Raw genomic sequence first — 14,549 nt, forward strand, 5'->3', positions numbered from 1 at the left:
ACGAACTGTGAGATTATGACCTGAGCCAAAGTCAGATGCTCAACCAACTGAGCCACCCAGGTGCCCCTAAAACCTGTATTTTTAAGAAATGGCAAGAAATACAGCAAAATGCTGATAGTGGTATCTCTGGATGGTGAGATTATAGGTGACTTCTATTTTCTCTGTAGCTTTCTCTTTGGTAATCAGAAAAATGACTCTTTTTAATGTATATAAATAATTAGGGGGAAATCAAACTTGTATTTTAAGGAAAATGCTCTTTAAATTCTAACTGCGTACAATGAAGGCAGCCTGAAACATAATCATACTTGATAAATGTAGAGTGAATGATTCCCCTATCTACCAGGCAAGGACAGTGACCCTTGAACAATGCAGTTCTAAACTGCGTGGGTCCACTTACGCATGGATTTTTTTTTTATAAACACAAGACAGTCCTATAAATGTATTTTCCCTTATAGTTTTCTTAATAATGTTTTCTTTCTTCCATCTTACGTTATTTTAAGAATATGGCATGGAATACATATAACATACAAAACATGTGTTAATTGTTACCAGTAAGGCTTCTGGTCAATAGTAGCTATTAGTAGCTGAGTTTTGGGGAGATCAAATGTTAGATATGAATTTCTTTCTTTTTTTTTTTTTTAATGTTTTCATTTATTTCTGAGAGACAGAGAGAGACAGCATGAGCAGGGGAGGGTCAGAGACAGAGGGAGATACAGAATCCGAAGCAGGCTCCAGGCTCTGAGCTAGCGGTCAGCACAGAGCCCGATGTGGGGTTCGAACCCACGAGCCGTGAGGTCATCATGACCTGAGCCGAAGTCAGAAGCCCAACCGACTGAGCCACCCAGGCGCCCCTAGACATGGATTTCTTATTGCACAGGAGGGGGTTCTCCTAACCCCTGTGTTGTTCAAGAGTCAACTCTTTTCAAAAAAGAAAGGGGACTGGGCCCCGGAGTGGCTCAGTTGGTGAGCTTCTGACTTCAGCTCAGGTCATGATCTTGCATTTGGTGACTAAGCCCCACGATGGGTTTGCTGCTGTCAAGCGGAGATCCCACTTCAGATATTCTGTCTCCCTCTGTCTGCCCCTCTCCTGCTTGCATTCTCAAAAATAAACATTAAAACATGGGGCGCCTGGGTGGCTTAGTCGGTTAAGCGTCCGACTTTCGCTTAGGTCATGATCTCGCGGTTCGTGGGTTCGAGCCCCGCGTCGGGCTCTGTGCTGACTGCCAGTTCAGAGCCTGGAGCCTGTTTCAGTCTGTGACTCCCTCTCTCTCTGACCCTCCCCTGCTCACGCTGTCTCTCTCTCTCTCTCTCCCTCCTAGAAATAAAAATAAAACATTAAAAAAAAATTTTTAAAAATAAACATTAAAACAAAATGTCGGGGGCACCAATTGACACTCTTAGCCCCCAAGGAACCCAGGCTGGCTCCCAGCATTCACTATCTCCATTTCTGCATAAGATCTCATAAGCCACCTACATGATTCTTCCCCGAATGTTGCCAAGGCCAGATCTAGAAGATAACTGCCTCTACCCAACTCTATTTCCCCACAGTTCCTTTGAGATTGTCTTGGATTGAGATTCCAAATCATTTCAATCAGCTATGTGCTTTCCATACCATGCTTAAACGACCTCGATGTCACGAGGATTACTCTCTGGAACCCTGCCTCTCAACCATGATGGCTCTACTACTCTCATATTCAAGCATGGAAACAATGTAAGAATTCTGTCAGCCAGTATCATACCATCTGCCTTATTAGGCACTTAAAAATTCTTTCATAATACCACCACCACAAAACAAAACCTCATTTGTTTCCTTTGTATTTCTGGGAAAATGCTGGGAACTAACCACTCTAACATTACCCCTAGAAAACCATACTACTAAATGGTGTTGCCCATCATTTTATGCTCTTTCATTGGATCCTTGTCCTTTTCTTTTTACTTTTTAAAGTTTATTTATTTAGGGAGAAAGAGAGAGAATGAGCAGGGAAGGGGCAGAGAGAAGAGAGAGAGAATACCAAGCAGGCTCTGCACTGTCAGCACATAGCCTAACACAGGGCTCAAGCTCACAAACCATGAGATCATGACCTGAACAGAAATCAAGAGTCCGATGTTTAACTGAGCCACCCAGGCACCCCAAATCCTTGTCCTTTTAAATCTCAGCTGAGCTCTCAGAGAGCTTCAGGAAAGGGTCAGTTTCTTTTAATGCCACAACTTTCCCCAAACCCCACACTGCACTGCCTATGATCCTTCCCACCCACGTATTCCAGTTAGAATTCGTTTACGGAGCTCCCATGCCCCATATGGAGAAAGATGCTGGGGGTAAAACTCAAAACACATTGTGACCTGGGCTAGCTTTAAGTGATGAGCCAAATGGATGGAAATGGGGCCTAATGGGGACAACAATGAATTCTCACTCTCTTTCTCCCAGAGTCAGAAGCCCAAAAGCACCTCTGAGAAGCTGAACCAGAGGTGCTGTCACAGGTTGTCATCTAAATGATGTCTGTTAGATCCCCTTGCCATCTGCTTTTCAGAGGACTCTGGGGAACTAGCTAAGGGAGTTGATGAATGTGAATCTTCCAAGTCTGTTTCAAATGCAGCAATTAGTTTGCACCTTGCTTCCGGGAACCTCTGGAAGCACTACTCGCTTGCAGCATTCTGAGATGGGGAGAGGGGTTACCTTAACACAGCCTGGCTTCAAGTCCCTCACCCAGGCCGGGCATCCAGACAAGGGGCCTCTGCAGCTGAGTGGGAGGGCATGCCTCCCAGAGCCAACATCCACCGCTCTGCTTCCTGCAGAGCCCCCAGAAATGCAGCTTTGGATTTGAAGAACCAATCCAAACCCAGTAAAATTCAGGGGCTTTGATCTTTGCCTGGCAAGAATGCTAACTGCTGGGTTCTACAAGCTTTGCCATTCCCCACTATCCACCAGCTGCTTGCTTCTCCCGTGTTTGGACCTATTTTCTGATGCCCAAGCATGGGGGGAGGGGGGGGAGGGGAGGTGACGGATTTAGGGAGGGAGGAGGGAAAGTTGTTTAGATTTAAAATGCATATTTGTTATCTAAAAAGAAAGGCCTTACATTTATCCCTTATTTTATTATTATTATTTTTTATTTTTGAGAGTGAGAGAGACAGTGTGAGCAGGGGAGGGTCAGAGAGAGAGGAAGACACAAAATCCGAAGACAGGCTCCAGGCTCTGAGCTAGCCTTCAGCACAGAGCCCAACGCGGGGCTCGAACCTACGAACCGAGATCATGACCTGAGATCATGACTTGAGCCAAAGTCACTGAGCCACCCAGGCACCCCAATCCCTTATTTTAAAACTTTTTCCCAAAGACCTTTGAAATGGAAAAAGTGCAAATGGCTCCAACTCAACCTAAACAGTTAAAATTCCTAACATGGGCCATTCTGGGTGATACAGGAAACATTGTGATAGCTTTGCTATTTTTAAACTTGAACTCAAGTTGTTGGTTTAAGAGAAAAACTATACATTTAAAAGCAAGTTGACTTTGTCACAGCTAGCATAAACCTCAAGCCAGTGAGTCCATTTTATCTCCCAGTTCATAGTAACTTATTTCGATGGATGTGTAGAATACTATTCATATATATTTCATTATATATAATGAAACTGTGTAAAATATTCAATTGTGTAAAATATATGGATAGATTTGCCTTTAGTGCAGTTATGGGATATTTTGACCATGTTGATGATCTATTAAAAATACTGTTAAGGATATAATGAAGATCCTTTGCAGGCTCCTAACTTTGATAGACAAAGTACCAATAACTGAAATTCAGTTATTACTTTAAAAATTTATTTTTGAGACAGAGAGCAAGCAGGGAAGGGGCACACACACAGAATCCAAAGCAGGCTCTAGGCTCTGAGATGTCAGCACAGAGCCAGATGCAGGACTTGAACCATGAACCACAAGATCATGACCCGAGCCAAAGTCTGATGGTCAACCGACTGAGCCACCCAGGTGCCCCCGAAATTCAGTTTAAAAACAAGCCTTCCTGGGGGCGCCTGGGTGGCTCAGTCGGTTAAGCATCCAACTTTGGCTCAGGTCATGATCTCAACGGTTCATGGGTTCGAGCCCCACGTCGGGCTCTGTGCTGATATCTAGCTCAGAGCCTGGAGCCAGCTTCAGATTCTGTATCTCTCTCTCTCAGAAGTAAATTTTAAAAATATTAAAAAACATTAAAAAAATAAAAACAAGCCTTCTGTTGTTGGTCAAAAGTTAGCAATGGTTTTAACTTCTTCCATTATAAAGCTTTTCTCCTGGTCCCACTTGGGGGTTGGGGGGACATGAAATGGCTAGAAGTATAAATGAAAGGAGAGATCAGAAGCAGCTAGGTAACCAGATAACTGAAAATTGACTTGTGGTGAATTCTTTTTTCTTCCTTTCCTGAGTAATAACATCTCTACCTTGGAATATGTTCAATACCAAGAAAACAAATAGTAACATTTAGGTTTTAAAAAGGAACAAATTTCATGAAATTATATATGCCTTGGTGTCAATATTAACAATCTAGAAAAAAAAACAAAAGAATTTGGTATTAAAAAAAAACTTTTCTCCAACCACCAAAATCCACAAAGTGTTAAGTAAAACTTGGATAAGTAAAAACAAAGTTAAGATAGGAGTTTACCACCTCTCCAATTTATGTATGTTGTGTCCTAAGTTTAAGGACAAGTGGAAATTAAAATGTACTTTCCACAGAAATAATGATATTAAGGGTTCCAGGGGCTCAACAACTACTATAAAAATTTCTATTAAAAAAAAAGAGAGAAAATAAAAGGCTTCCAACTAGGTATCAGTAATACTATATACTCTTACTGAACAGGATGCAAATACTTATTACTCTATAATCTGAGATAAAAACTACATAGGATGGGCACTTGGGTGGCTAAGTCATTAAGCGTCCAACTTCCGCTCAGGTCATGATCTCGTGGTCTGTGCGTTCAAGCCCACAGCTGGCTCTGTGCTAAAAGCTGAGAGCCTGGAGACTGCTTCGGATTCTGTGACTTCCTCTTTCTCTGCCCTTCCCTTACTCGCGCCTTCTCAAAAATAAACAAAATTACATAGAAAACAAAAGGATGCATTACCAAATCTCAAAAAGGTTTAAAACAAACACTCCAAGACAATGACCCACATACCAAAAATATGGCCATTTGTACGTTAAAATCAGTTGAATTGCTGGGATAGAGGTCAAGGTATGACAGAGTATTTCCTGTAGGTAGCTAATGTGACCCATTGCTTTGCTGCATCACTACTTCCTTTAGTATTTTGTTTTTTTTTTTAATTTTTTAATGTTTTATTTATTTCTGAGAGAGAGAGAGAGAGAGAGAGAGAGAGACAGCATGAGCAGGGGAGGATCAGAGAGAGAGGGAGACACAGAATCTGAAACAGGCTCCAGGCTCTGAGCTGTCAGCACAGAGTCCAACACGGGACTCGAACCCACAAACTGTGAGATCATGACCTGAGCCAAAGTCGAATGCTCAACTGACTGAGCCACCCAGGCGCCCCCACTACTTCCCTTAGTGTTAGCTGGAAGCCCAAGGTCAGGCACTGGGGAAGAACTCTGCATTCAGCATTTCTGACGATGTCCCTTTCATGGCTTCCCTTCTCCCCACCTATTATCCATTTCCTTATAGATGGCTGGATATGAATTATTTTAACTTTTTCTCCCCATTCAGACATAAAGTACAAAATATAAACACCTGCTTCAGATCTAAAATTCGATGGTCTTTGGGTAAATGTATAATCAAGCAAGAAGTGTAAATGAATAATACCAGCTCCCTTTTTATGAGAGGTATTAGCCATCTGGAAAGGGGCGGGGAGAGGGAAGGCCAAGGAATGGGTTTACAAGGGAAAAGATATGGAAGGTAAAACTGAGGCTCTAGCTTTTGCTTAGTGTCAGCAAACCTTCATAACTATGCACACAGGCCCCTGACACAGAATCAAAAAACATTAGACATTTAAGAAAACCAAGTATACAGCACTAAGAGGAGGAAGTAGGCAGTTTCTTCCCATTTCCTAGGCACAAGGCGCATCTTAAAGAAAATTTCAAAACAAGCTCTTTGGCTTTGGCTTATTCCCACTTGCTGTGCAAACACCCAGGGCCTTCATGTGACCTTTAGCTACCTAGGTCCACTCAGTACCCTAAAGTGCCCTCTGTCTCAAAACTTTCCCATTCTCTCCTCTTAGCCTAGCCCTTTCTGCCTTTCTCTCACAGGAGTGGGGATAGGGCTTAGTGGCAGAAGCTCTCAAGGTAACCAATAGTACAACCTAAGATTAATATTATACTGTATGTAAACTAACTGGAATTTAAATAAAAACTTAAAACAAAAAAACCCCCAATACTATGGTAATATGTCAATGATCAGGTAAGGACATGCTTTAATGTTTTAAGACGCAAAGTTAAAAATCTCTAATGAATTTCTAATGGTAAAATTTCTGGCAAAACAACAGAAAGGTAAAAAACAAAGGTCAGGGTGTAGGTATGCGCTGGGAGATGGGGTTAACTTTCCAGGTAGTTCATACTGAGTGTGTATACAGTTCCTTTGGGCCAATTCTACTTTCCATGGCTTCTTCCCTTTATTGAAAGCTTAACCCAGAAATTCTTTAAAATCCCAATCGTTCTGGAGATGCCTCCTCACCTACCAATCCAATGAGATAAGAGAAGGAAGGAGGCGGGAGGGGAGTAGAGGGAATACCGTAACAGAAAGAAAATGGCTCACCAGGATATGCCTCAAGTAAGAGGCTTGGGATGCTTGGTGGCTCAGTTGGCTGAGCATCTGACTCTTGTTTTGGCTTGGGTTGTCACCTTGCAGTTCATGGGTTTGAACACCACATGGGGTTCTGCTGGCCAGATCCTGTTTCCCTCTCTCACTCTGCCCCTCCCCCATGCACGTGCTTTCTCTCTTTTTCTCTCTCAAAAACAAACAAACATTAAAAAAATATTTAAAAAAGGGGCACCTGGGTGGCTCAGTTGTTGGAGTGTCTGACTCTTGATTTCAGCTCAGGTCATGATCTCATGGTTTGTGGGTTCGAGCCCTACATGAGGCTCTGCACTGATGCTGCGGAGCCTGCTTGGAATTCTCTCTTTTCCTCTCTCTCCCTCTCTGCCCCTTCCCCACTTGTGCTCTCTCTCTTTGAAAATAAAAAAAAAAATTTTTAATTAAAAAAATATAAATTAAAAAAAAAAAGAGGCTTACTTTCAACCTAATACTAGTATATTACTATTTGTAATATATTTAACATCCAGGTTAGGTAAATTACCATGTTATAAAAATATATAATATAATAAAGTCTGAAATGACCGATGCTTGATAACTCTCTTAGGTAAACAGACTACAAAAACACTGTAGTTATTGGCTAAGTTCCATCAATTTTTTTTAATTCTCTTTGATTTTTTCTCCTGATCTTCTGTTATCCTTTCTGCAGGTCGTTTCTTCAACCCCTTCATTTTCCTGGTTTGTAGTTTGCTTAGGTCTTGCTTCTGCATATGAATCCTTCCATAAGTTGTGCCAAAAGTATCATGGGAGACATTTTTCTTCTTCTTTGGCTATGAAACAAGAATATATATGTGTATATATATTTAATGGTCTCTACTATCATAAACTAATAAAAATTAACAAAGGTCTTACTAACAATTTCCATGAGTGAGCACCTAGTCAATAATATAGTCTATAACCCTACAGGACTTTCTTCTCAAACTGAAGTACATACAAATCTCTTAAGGATCTTGTTAAAATGCATATTATAATTCAATAGGTCTAGAGACCTGAGACTCAGCATTTCTAACAATTCCCAGGTAAACTGTCAGACCACATTTGAAAAGCAACACTATAGACTACAATAACCACTGTCATCCAGTGAGAGAATTTCCTGTGTTTAGCTTAAGGAATTGTGACTATCTAGTCCATCTTTATTGGCATTCCAGAGAAGCCATTTCTACTTGTTTTTCAAAACCATTCAAAAGTCAAAACACATTTTATACAAGTACGAATTACATATCCTGTGCTCTAAATCCTCATCTCCACAATGCCCGAAACAATTTTCTTTCTTGCTGAAAACTGGCAGTCTTGGCTACCAGAAAGCTACCATGTGTAGCTGATGCATGATTTCTACAACTCTTTTTATTATCCTTTATGTTTGGCATATTTGCTTTTTCCTCCTTTTCTTTGTTCTGAAAGTCTAATTTTATCTATTTTATCGATCTCTCTCTGTATGTTCTTTAATACACTACGCTGCCAATCTTTTGGAAAGAAGAGTGGAATATACAAATAAATATGGCACCAATCTGCCAGTTATATACCTTGAGGGCTTTTGGCATTTTCATAGATAGTTTATAAAGATCATCTGATGCCAGATGTGTCCTCCTCAGAACCAGATCCAATGAGGGCCCCATCTCTTCCAACTCAATCCTTGGTGTTTTACAACCAGACTTCTTCAACAGCAACCTTTGTGAATAGAAAAAAAACAAAAAAAAAGAAAGAAAGAAAAAGAAATGTTGCTTTGACTTTGATGCAATCCTTATCCCCTCAAATACTTTTGTTCAAGAGAACTACAGTTCCATAACATAAAATGACGCCCTCTTTAGGAGGCTAAACATCTTAAATGCTTTACACATTTATGCCAAGTATATTCTTTGGTTCACTGTTTTTTAAAAATCAAACACAAAAGTATACAGTATTGTTAAGAAACAGCAAGTGAGACAGGCAACTGTTTTAAGAAATGGAATCCTTTGACTTCTTCATCTTACAGATTTACTTAATTATAAAAACAATTTCATCTAGGCCTTTGAAATGTCATGTTTATATGATTAACAATTCTTATTTCTTGAAAGATCTATTCAGAATCCATTTTTGTTCACGGTAAAGACATTTCATTTACTGATCTCTATAGACTGGAATGAATTTTAAATTTCTTTTTTTTAATGTTTTATTTATTTCTAGGAGAGAGAGAGAGAGAGAGAGACAGCGTGAGCAGGGAAGGGTCAGAGAGAGAGGGAGTCACAGACTGAAAAAGGCTCCAGGCTCTGAGCTGGCAGTCAGCACAGAGCACGACGCGGGGCTCAAACCCACGAACAGCGAGATCATGACCTAAGCGAAAGTCGGAAGCTTAACCGACTAAGCCACCCAGGCGCCCCTAGACTGGAATGAATTTTAAAAGCTTATAATATAACAAAAAGTTATACAAAAAGTTAAACAAAAAGTTTAAAATATAACAAAACCACAACTTTCTGGATAACATATGTCCAAATAGCTCTGGATGTGCAAACAGATGAAGGACACAGTCAGGAACTTTTTGTGAGTCATACCACAAGAACGACTCAAAGACCGGATAATTATTTGAGTTGACTCAATTTGTTACAGTGGCCAGATCTCCACATGGACAAAAAGAATTGAATGAAAACAATATTTATAACAGATCAAACTTTTCACAGCAAAGGTGGAATGGGAAGGAGGCAACAAATGACATGAGAGAAGAGAAAGAACATAAGAGTAGAGCACAGTAAGGAATACCCAAGAGCAGAAAACACCAGGAAGCAGAACTGAATGTGCATACTAAGCTCATTAATAGTCCTTTGGGCCCTAAATGCGTCACATGCAGACAGTTCACCCATGGGAGGTACGTCCACTAGCTGCAAGAGTCATGATGATAGATATGCTGTATCAGACACAGTTATTTATACCCAATTGAATAAGACAAAAACAAAATAAAATGAATACCAGCAGGATATGTCAAAAGCAGAAGTGTTAAACAAAAAAAAAGCTCTAATAACAATACAAGATAACATGAATATTTGTATGGAACTTGAAGGGAGCAAGCAGAGGGGAAAAAGCCCAAACACGAGCCTTCAAGGCCACTCACTGCATGGTGGTTCCGATACAAGAGAGTTGAGAGATTGCCTGCCGCGGGCCCACTGTGGGGAAAATACTTTTAGAAGCTAGAGTTGGTGATATCAGGGCATCTTTCATAAAAGCTAATTCAAAGCTATGGCGGCAGTGACCATTTGACTTGGTTCTAACACACGTACTTCTGCTTTTGCATCCACACTTTCAGTGCCTCCAATAGAGGATATTTAAAGCTGAACTCATATCAAAATTAATATCTTGATTAAAATCTTGTGTTCAGTAGACTACTTAAGAAATCAGGGAACGTGTATATATAAAAATGTCAAACTAAAAATGTTTCCACCACTTCAAATGCTGATTTTTCAGCTAAATATAAGAGCTGTAGATCTAGAACAGCTCTTGGCATGCCTCAGGGATTCACACTGCCCAAGTACCTTTTAATTGATGCAAGTGTCCTCCTGAGTAACCTTTTGAGTGGTGTATATAATTAAGAGTATTTCCACATAACTACCTGTATATGTGTGGGTGTGCGTGCGTGTGTGTGTGTGTAACTATACATGTTGCCATTTACCAAAGAATTAAGTTATAGTGCCATACTGTCTGTATAGATGATCTGATCTGAATTACTTCACTGAGGGGCACCTGGGCAGCTCAGTCAGTTAAGCGTCCGACTTCGGCTCAGGTCATGATCTCACGCTTCGTGGTTTGAGCCCCGCTTTGGGCTCTGTGCTGACAGCTCAGAGCCTGGAGCCTGCTTCAGATTGTGTGACTCCCTCTCTCTCTGACCCTCCCCTGCTCACGCTGTCTGTCTCTCTGTCTGTCTGTCTGTCTCTCTCTCTCTCTCAGAAATTAAAAAAAAAAAAAAAAAAAAAAAGGAATTACTTCACTGAGCAGGTTTACTGGCAGATCAAATGGATAGAAATAGAAGAAAACTTTCTCCAGAAATCAGTTTTCTACATATGGTTGCTGGGGATAGACCTATACTCTTTTCTCTTTGTTAAACTTTTAAAAAAATATTTTTTATAGTTTATTTGTTTTGAGAGAGAGAGAATGTAGGGAAGGGGCAGAGACAGAGGGACAGAGAGAGACTCTCAAGCAGGTTCTACTCGGTCAGCATGGAGCCTGATGTGGGGCTCAAACTCACAAACCATGAAATCATGACTTGAGTCAAAGTTAGACACTTAACTGACTGAGCCACCAGGCGCCCCCAACTCAATTAAACTCTTAACAGTGAAATATAGAATCTAAAATGATTGAGGGAATGTATTAATACAGAACTTTTAAACGATTTTTGTAATCACGCTAAGCAAAAAGAAGAGACTGACACTGACCCGTTAAGAACAAAATTGAAACCCTTTTCCTTCACCCCCATTCTATCATTCACAACAGACTTTTTTTTTTTTTTTTTTTTTTTAAGATAGACAGGCGCACCTGGGTGGCTCAGGCAGTTAAGCATCTGACTTCGGTTCAGGTCATGATCTCATGGTTTGTGGGCTCAAGCCCTGTGTTGGGCTCTGTGCTGACAGCCAGCTCAGAGCCTGGAGCCTGTTTCAGATTCTGTAACTCCCCCTCTCTCTGACCCTCCCCTGCTCACACTCTCTCTCTCTCTCAGAAATAAATAAAAAACATTAAAATAAATAAATAAATAAAGATAGACATTCCAATTCCAGGCCATCATGTCTCTAGCCAAATACCTACGCCAAGAAGTGTTATACCATATGCCTATTAATCTCCATCTCAGATACTAACCTCAAGCTTTGTTTTGTTTTGGCTCCAAGTAATCAAAAGTGACATTCAATTCTGCAAGCTTATATAGTATAAGACACAAAGACAACCCAGCTCCTTTGTTTTCAAATGGGCGCAGGCTATTAAAAATGTTGATGGGTAGTTTCTGTATGTTTTAAAATACTGTTGGCATATTTCTTGAGAAAGACTGCCATTACCACTCTTTTTCAAGTTTCATTTCCTTACTTTTCTCCCTATCCCTCCCTTCTGCTGATACTCTGTTTTCATTACTTAAAGTCCTTGAATATAATGTTGTTTGCTTTTTAAGGTATACTAATCCTTCTTATTTTGCATATTTCTCCCCATAAAACTTCACCAATGCCATCTTAAAGGCAAATATGGCAATTAACTAATAATTTTCATATTAGAGACTTTAACTTTCTAAGTGAATAAAATTCTCCAAGGAATACAAATGATCACTCACCTATGAAGAATTGTTATACAATATACAGAAAGAGATCGGTAATGATTTATTCTGCCAAAAGGTCAGATCAAAGATTGTATTAACATAGTTTCATGTTTACACTTCCTTTCATCCAAGAAACTCAAAGCCATTTTATAAGATTAACCTTATTAATCTTCACAAATAATGTGTATCAATGTTAACTATTATCTTGTACCAACTGTTTAAGGGTTGGTTCCAGGTAAAAGAAAGTGCAGGACACCTAAGTGTAGCCTGCAAGAATGCCTAAAGAGCCACACAAAGTCAGACACATTTCTCTGGCATATTCCCACCTCTATCCGCAGCCCTCTCCCTCTTATAAAGGAATTACTGTTGATCTCAGAGGGGCTGCAGAATTACCTAAATAGCATTGCTACATTTTGAAAAGGAAAAACAGAGGCCCTGAGAAGTAACCTGCCTAAGTCATGTGGCTAAGCCTGACCCTGAGCCAAGTCACCAGGGTCAGAGGCGATGTTCATTCCTTGGACCACTTCTTTCTTCCTCTCCCAAGTGTGGCACAGCCCATGCAAGCTAAGCTAATCTAGTGATTTTTTTTTCCCCACTAGCAGCTTGCTCTCTCAATCATACGATACATTTTCTTTTTTTTTTAAAGATCTTATTTTTAAGATCTCTAACGTGGGGCTCAAACTCACAACTCCGAGAGCAAGAGTTGTATGCTCCACTGACTCAGCCAGGTAGGCACCCACAGTCTATTTTTTACTTTAAATCAACAGCTAACAGGTATTACATGCCCTATATGAAATGCCAAGGATTAAAATTTTACTCTAGGGTCTCTGATCTGAAAAATTCAAACCCTTTTTTTTTTTCCATTATGAGATGGAAATGGTTGTTATGCCATGCTAACCTAACAGTGATTCCAGTTAATTCTTCTTAAAGTAAGTGGATGGGTGGATATATGTAGTCACACTACTAATTTATCCATGTTCTAAAGTCTGATTTACTAATTTTCTGACCATTTTATTGTCTCTGTATTTCTCTCTTTACAAATTAATCTTTCTTTCACTAAATATAAGTTCTGGTACAAGTGAATATGGTCTTTGAAACTGTTTACAATGAAAGAGTTTTAGATTAATGTTACTATTCATTTTTCATTCTCAAAGACTTTATCTTTATATTTTTAGCTCCTTTATACCCTTAGGACATAACTGCTTAACACAAGTTTTCAAAAAGATTTTTTTTTTAATTTAGTGATTATTCATCTTTCTTGTTCCAAGCTGAAGTCATCTACTTTATAATATATTCTTCAGAGCCTCAAAGTTAGGTTGGGAAAATCAAACAGATTTAAGGGGTTTTCAGTCTCAACCAGCCAAAAATGATTATAAAATCCCTAACTACATCTTGCAATCATATGAATATTTTATTGCCTTTTCCCTATAATTATTATTTCTATAGAAACAATAGGAAAATAAAAACACAGAAGTGCTGATACCAATGATACAGTGAGAAGAATGGAGTATCTTTGACTCAATACAATTGAGACAAAGATGTAAATTATTAACAAAAAAAGGTGACTTTACTTTCATTTGGATGATCATTGATATAAGCTAGTCAACCAAGTATTCCATCATGAAGGGAAAAAAAAAATGAGGGGCACCTGGCTGGCTCAGCAGTACAGCAGGTGACTTGCTTTCAGGGTCATGAGTTCAAGCCCGACGTTGTGGACACAGTTTATTAAACCATGGATGAAATGCTGACATCCACCAAAAGTGGCTGCACAGATAGCACTAAAGCACACAAGTCACTGTCACCACGGACTGAACTGTCCGTGGCTCTCAAGCTGTGCTTCCACACCACAGCTCGAAAATGGACATCGGTCTGAATGTCACGTACAAAGGAAGGCAGCATGTGGAAGTCAACATGTTCTCCAGGCAAGTGTGGACTTGATCAGCCAGTGCCAACACTTTATTTTAAATAAGGAATAAAAACCATGCTGATCTCAAAAGGCACAATTATAGCATGTCATTAAGCTTTTTAATGAAAATAAAACCAGAGGGTTAGGATTTATGCTTATATTGCGGCAGGGGTAGAAGGCCTAGGCTGATGCGGGTCAAATGAATCTAGTCACCGAATCTGCTCATTCCATTCAGACTCCAGTTTTTAGGCGCAGAAGGCTCAGGGCTTTGAGATTTGCTTTGGCTGGCCTAAAACTGTGACTTGGTGCTCTAACTCTAGTCAAGAAAAAGAAGGAGATCTTGCACAATAAAGGAGTGTTCTGAGCTCGGAGGACTGCAGCATCAGGCGCTCTGGGGCCCTGGAAAAGTGGGGTTCCAGAGGCAGACGTGAGCAGGGAAGGACAGATCTGAAGACTGGCACAGAGCCACCGTGCCTGCCACTGCCCGTCTGCCAGCTCCCCAAACTCCGAACCAAACACCAAGTCTAAGTTTGAGCTTTATAGAAGTAACACTAAAATGCAGCCCTGAATTCAAAACTACTCTAACAAACGCAC

At 40.1% G+C, this 14,549-nt stretch overlaps 1 protein-coding gene across 2 annotated transcripts in view; it reads right to left on the reverse strand.

Moving 5' to 3' along the window:
* Positions 1–7,357: 7,357 nt before the first annotated feature.
* RPF2 (ribosome production factor 2 homolog) overlaps positions 7,358–14,549 on the reverse strand; it is a 35,220-nt gene continuing 28,028 nt past the window's right edge. For both annotated transcript variants that reach the window (XM_039252197.1, XM_039252198.1), the window contains 2 exons: positions 8,313–8,457; positions 7,358–7,559 (listed from right to left, as the gene is read on the reverse strand). In XM_039252197.1, coding sequence (XP_039108128.1) covers positions 7,380–7,559; positions 8,313–8,457 — 325 coding nt within the window. In that variant the 3' untranslated portion in view covers positions 7,358–7,379. The remainder of the gene's footprint in view (positions 7,560–8,312; positions 8,458–14,549) is intronic.

The sequence above is a fragment of the Hyaena hyaena genome, unplaced genomic scaffold (assembly GCF_003009895.1).
Source record: "Hyaena hyaena isolate Hyena2069 unplaced genomic scaffold, ASM300989v1 scaffold_412, whole genome shotgun sequence".
NCBI lineage: Eukaryota > Metazoa > Chordata > Mammalia > Carnivora > Hyaenidae > Hyaena > Hyaena hyaena.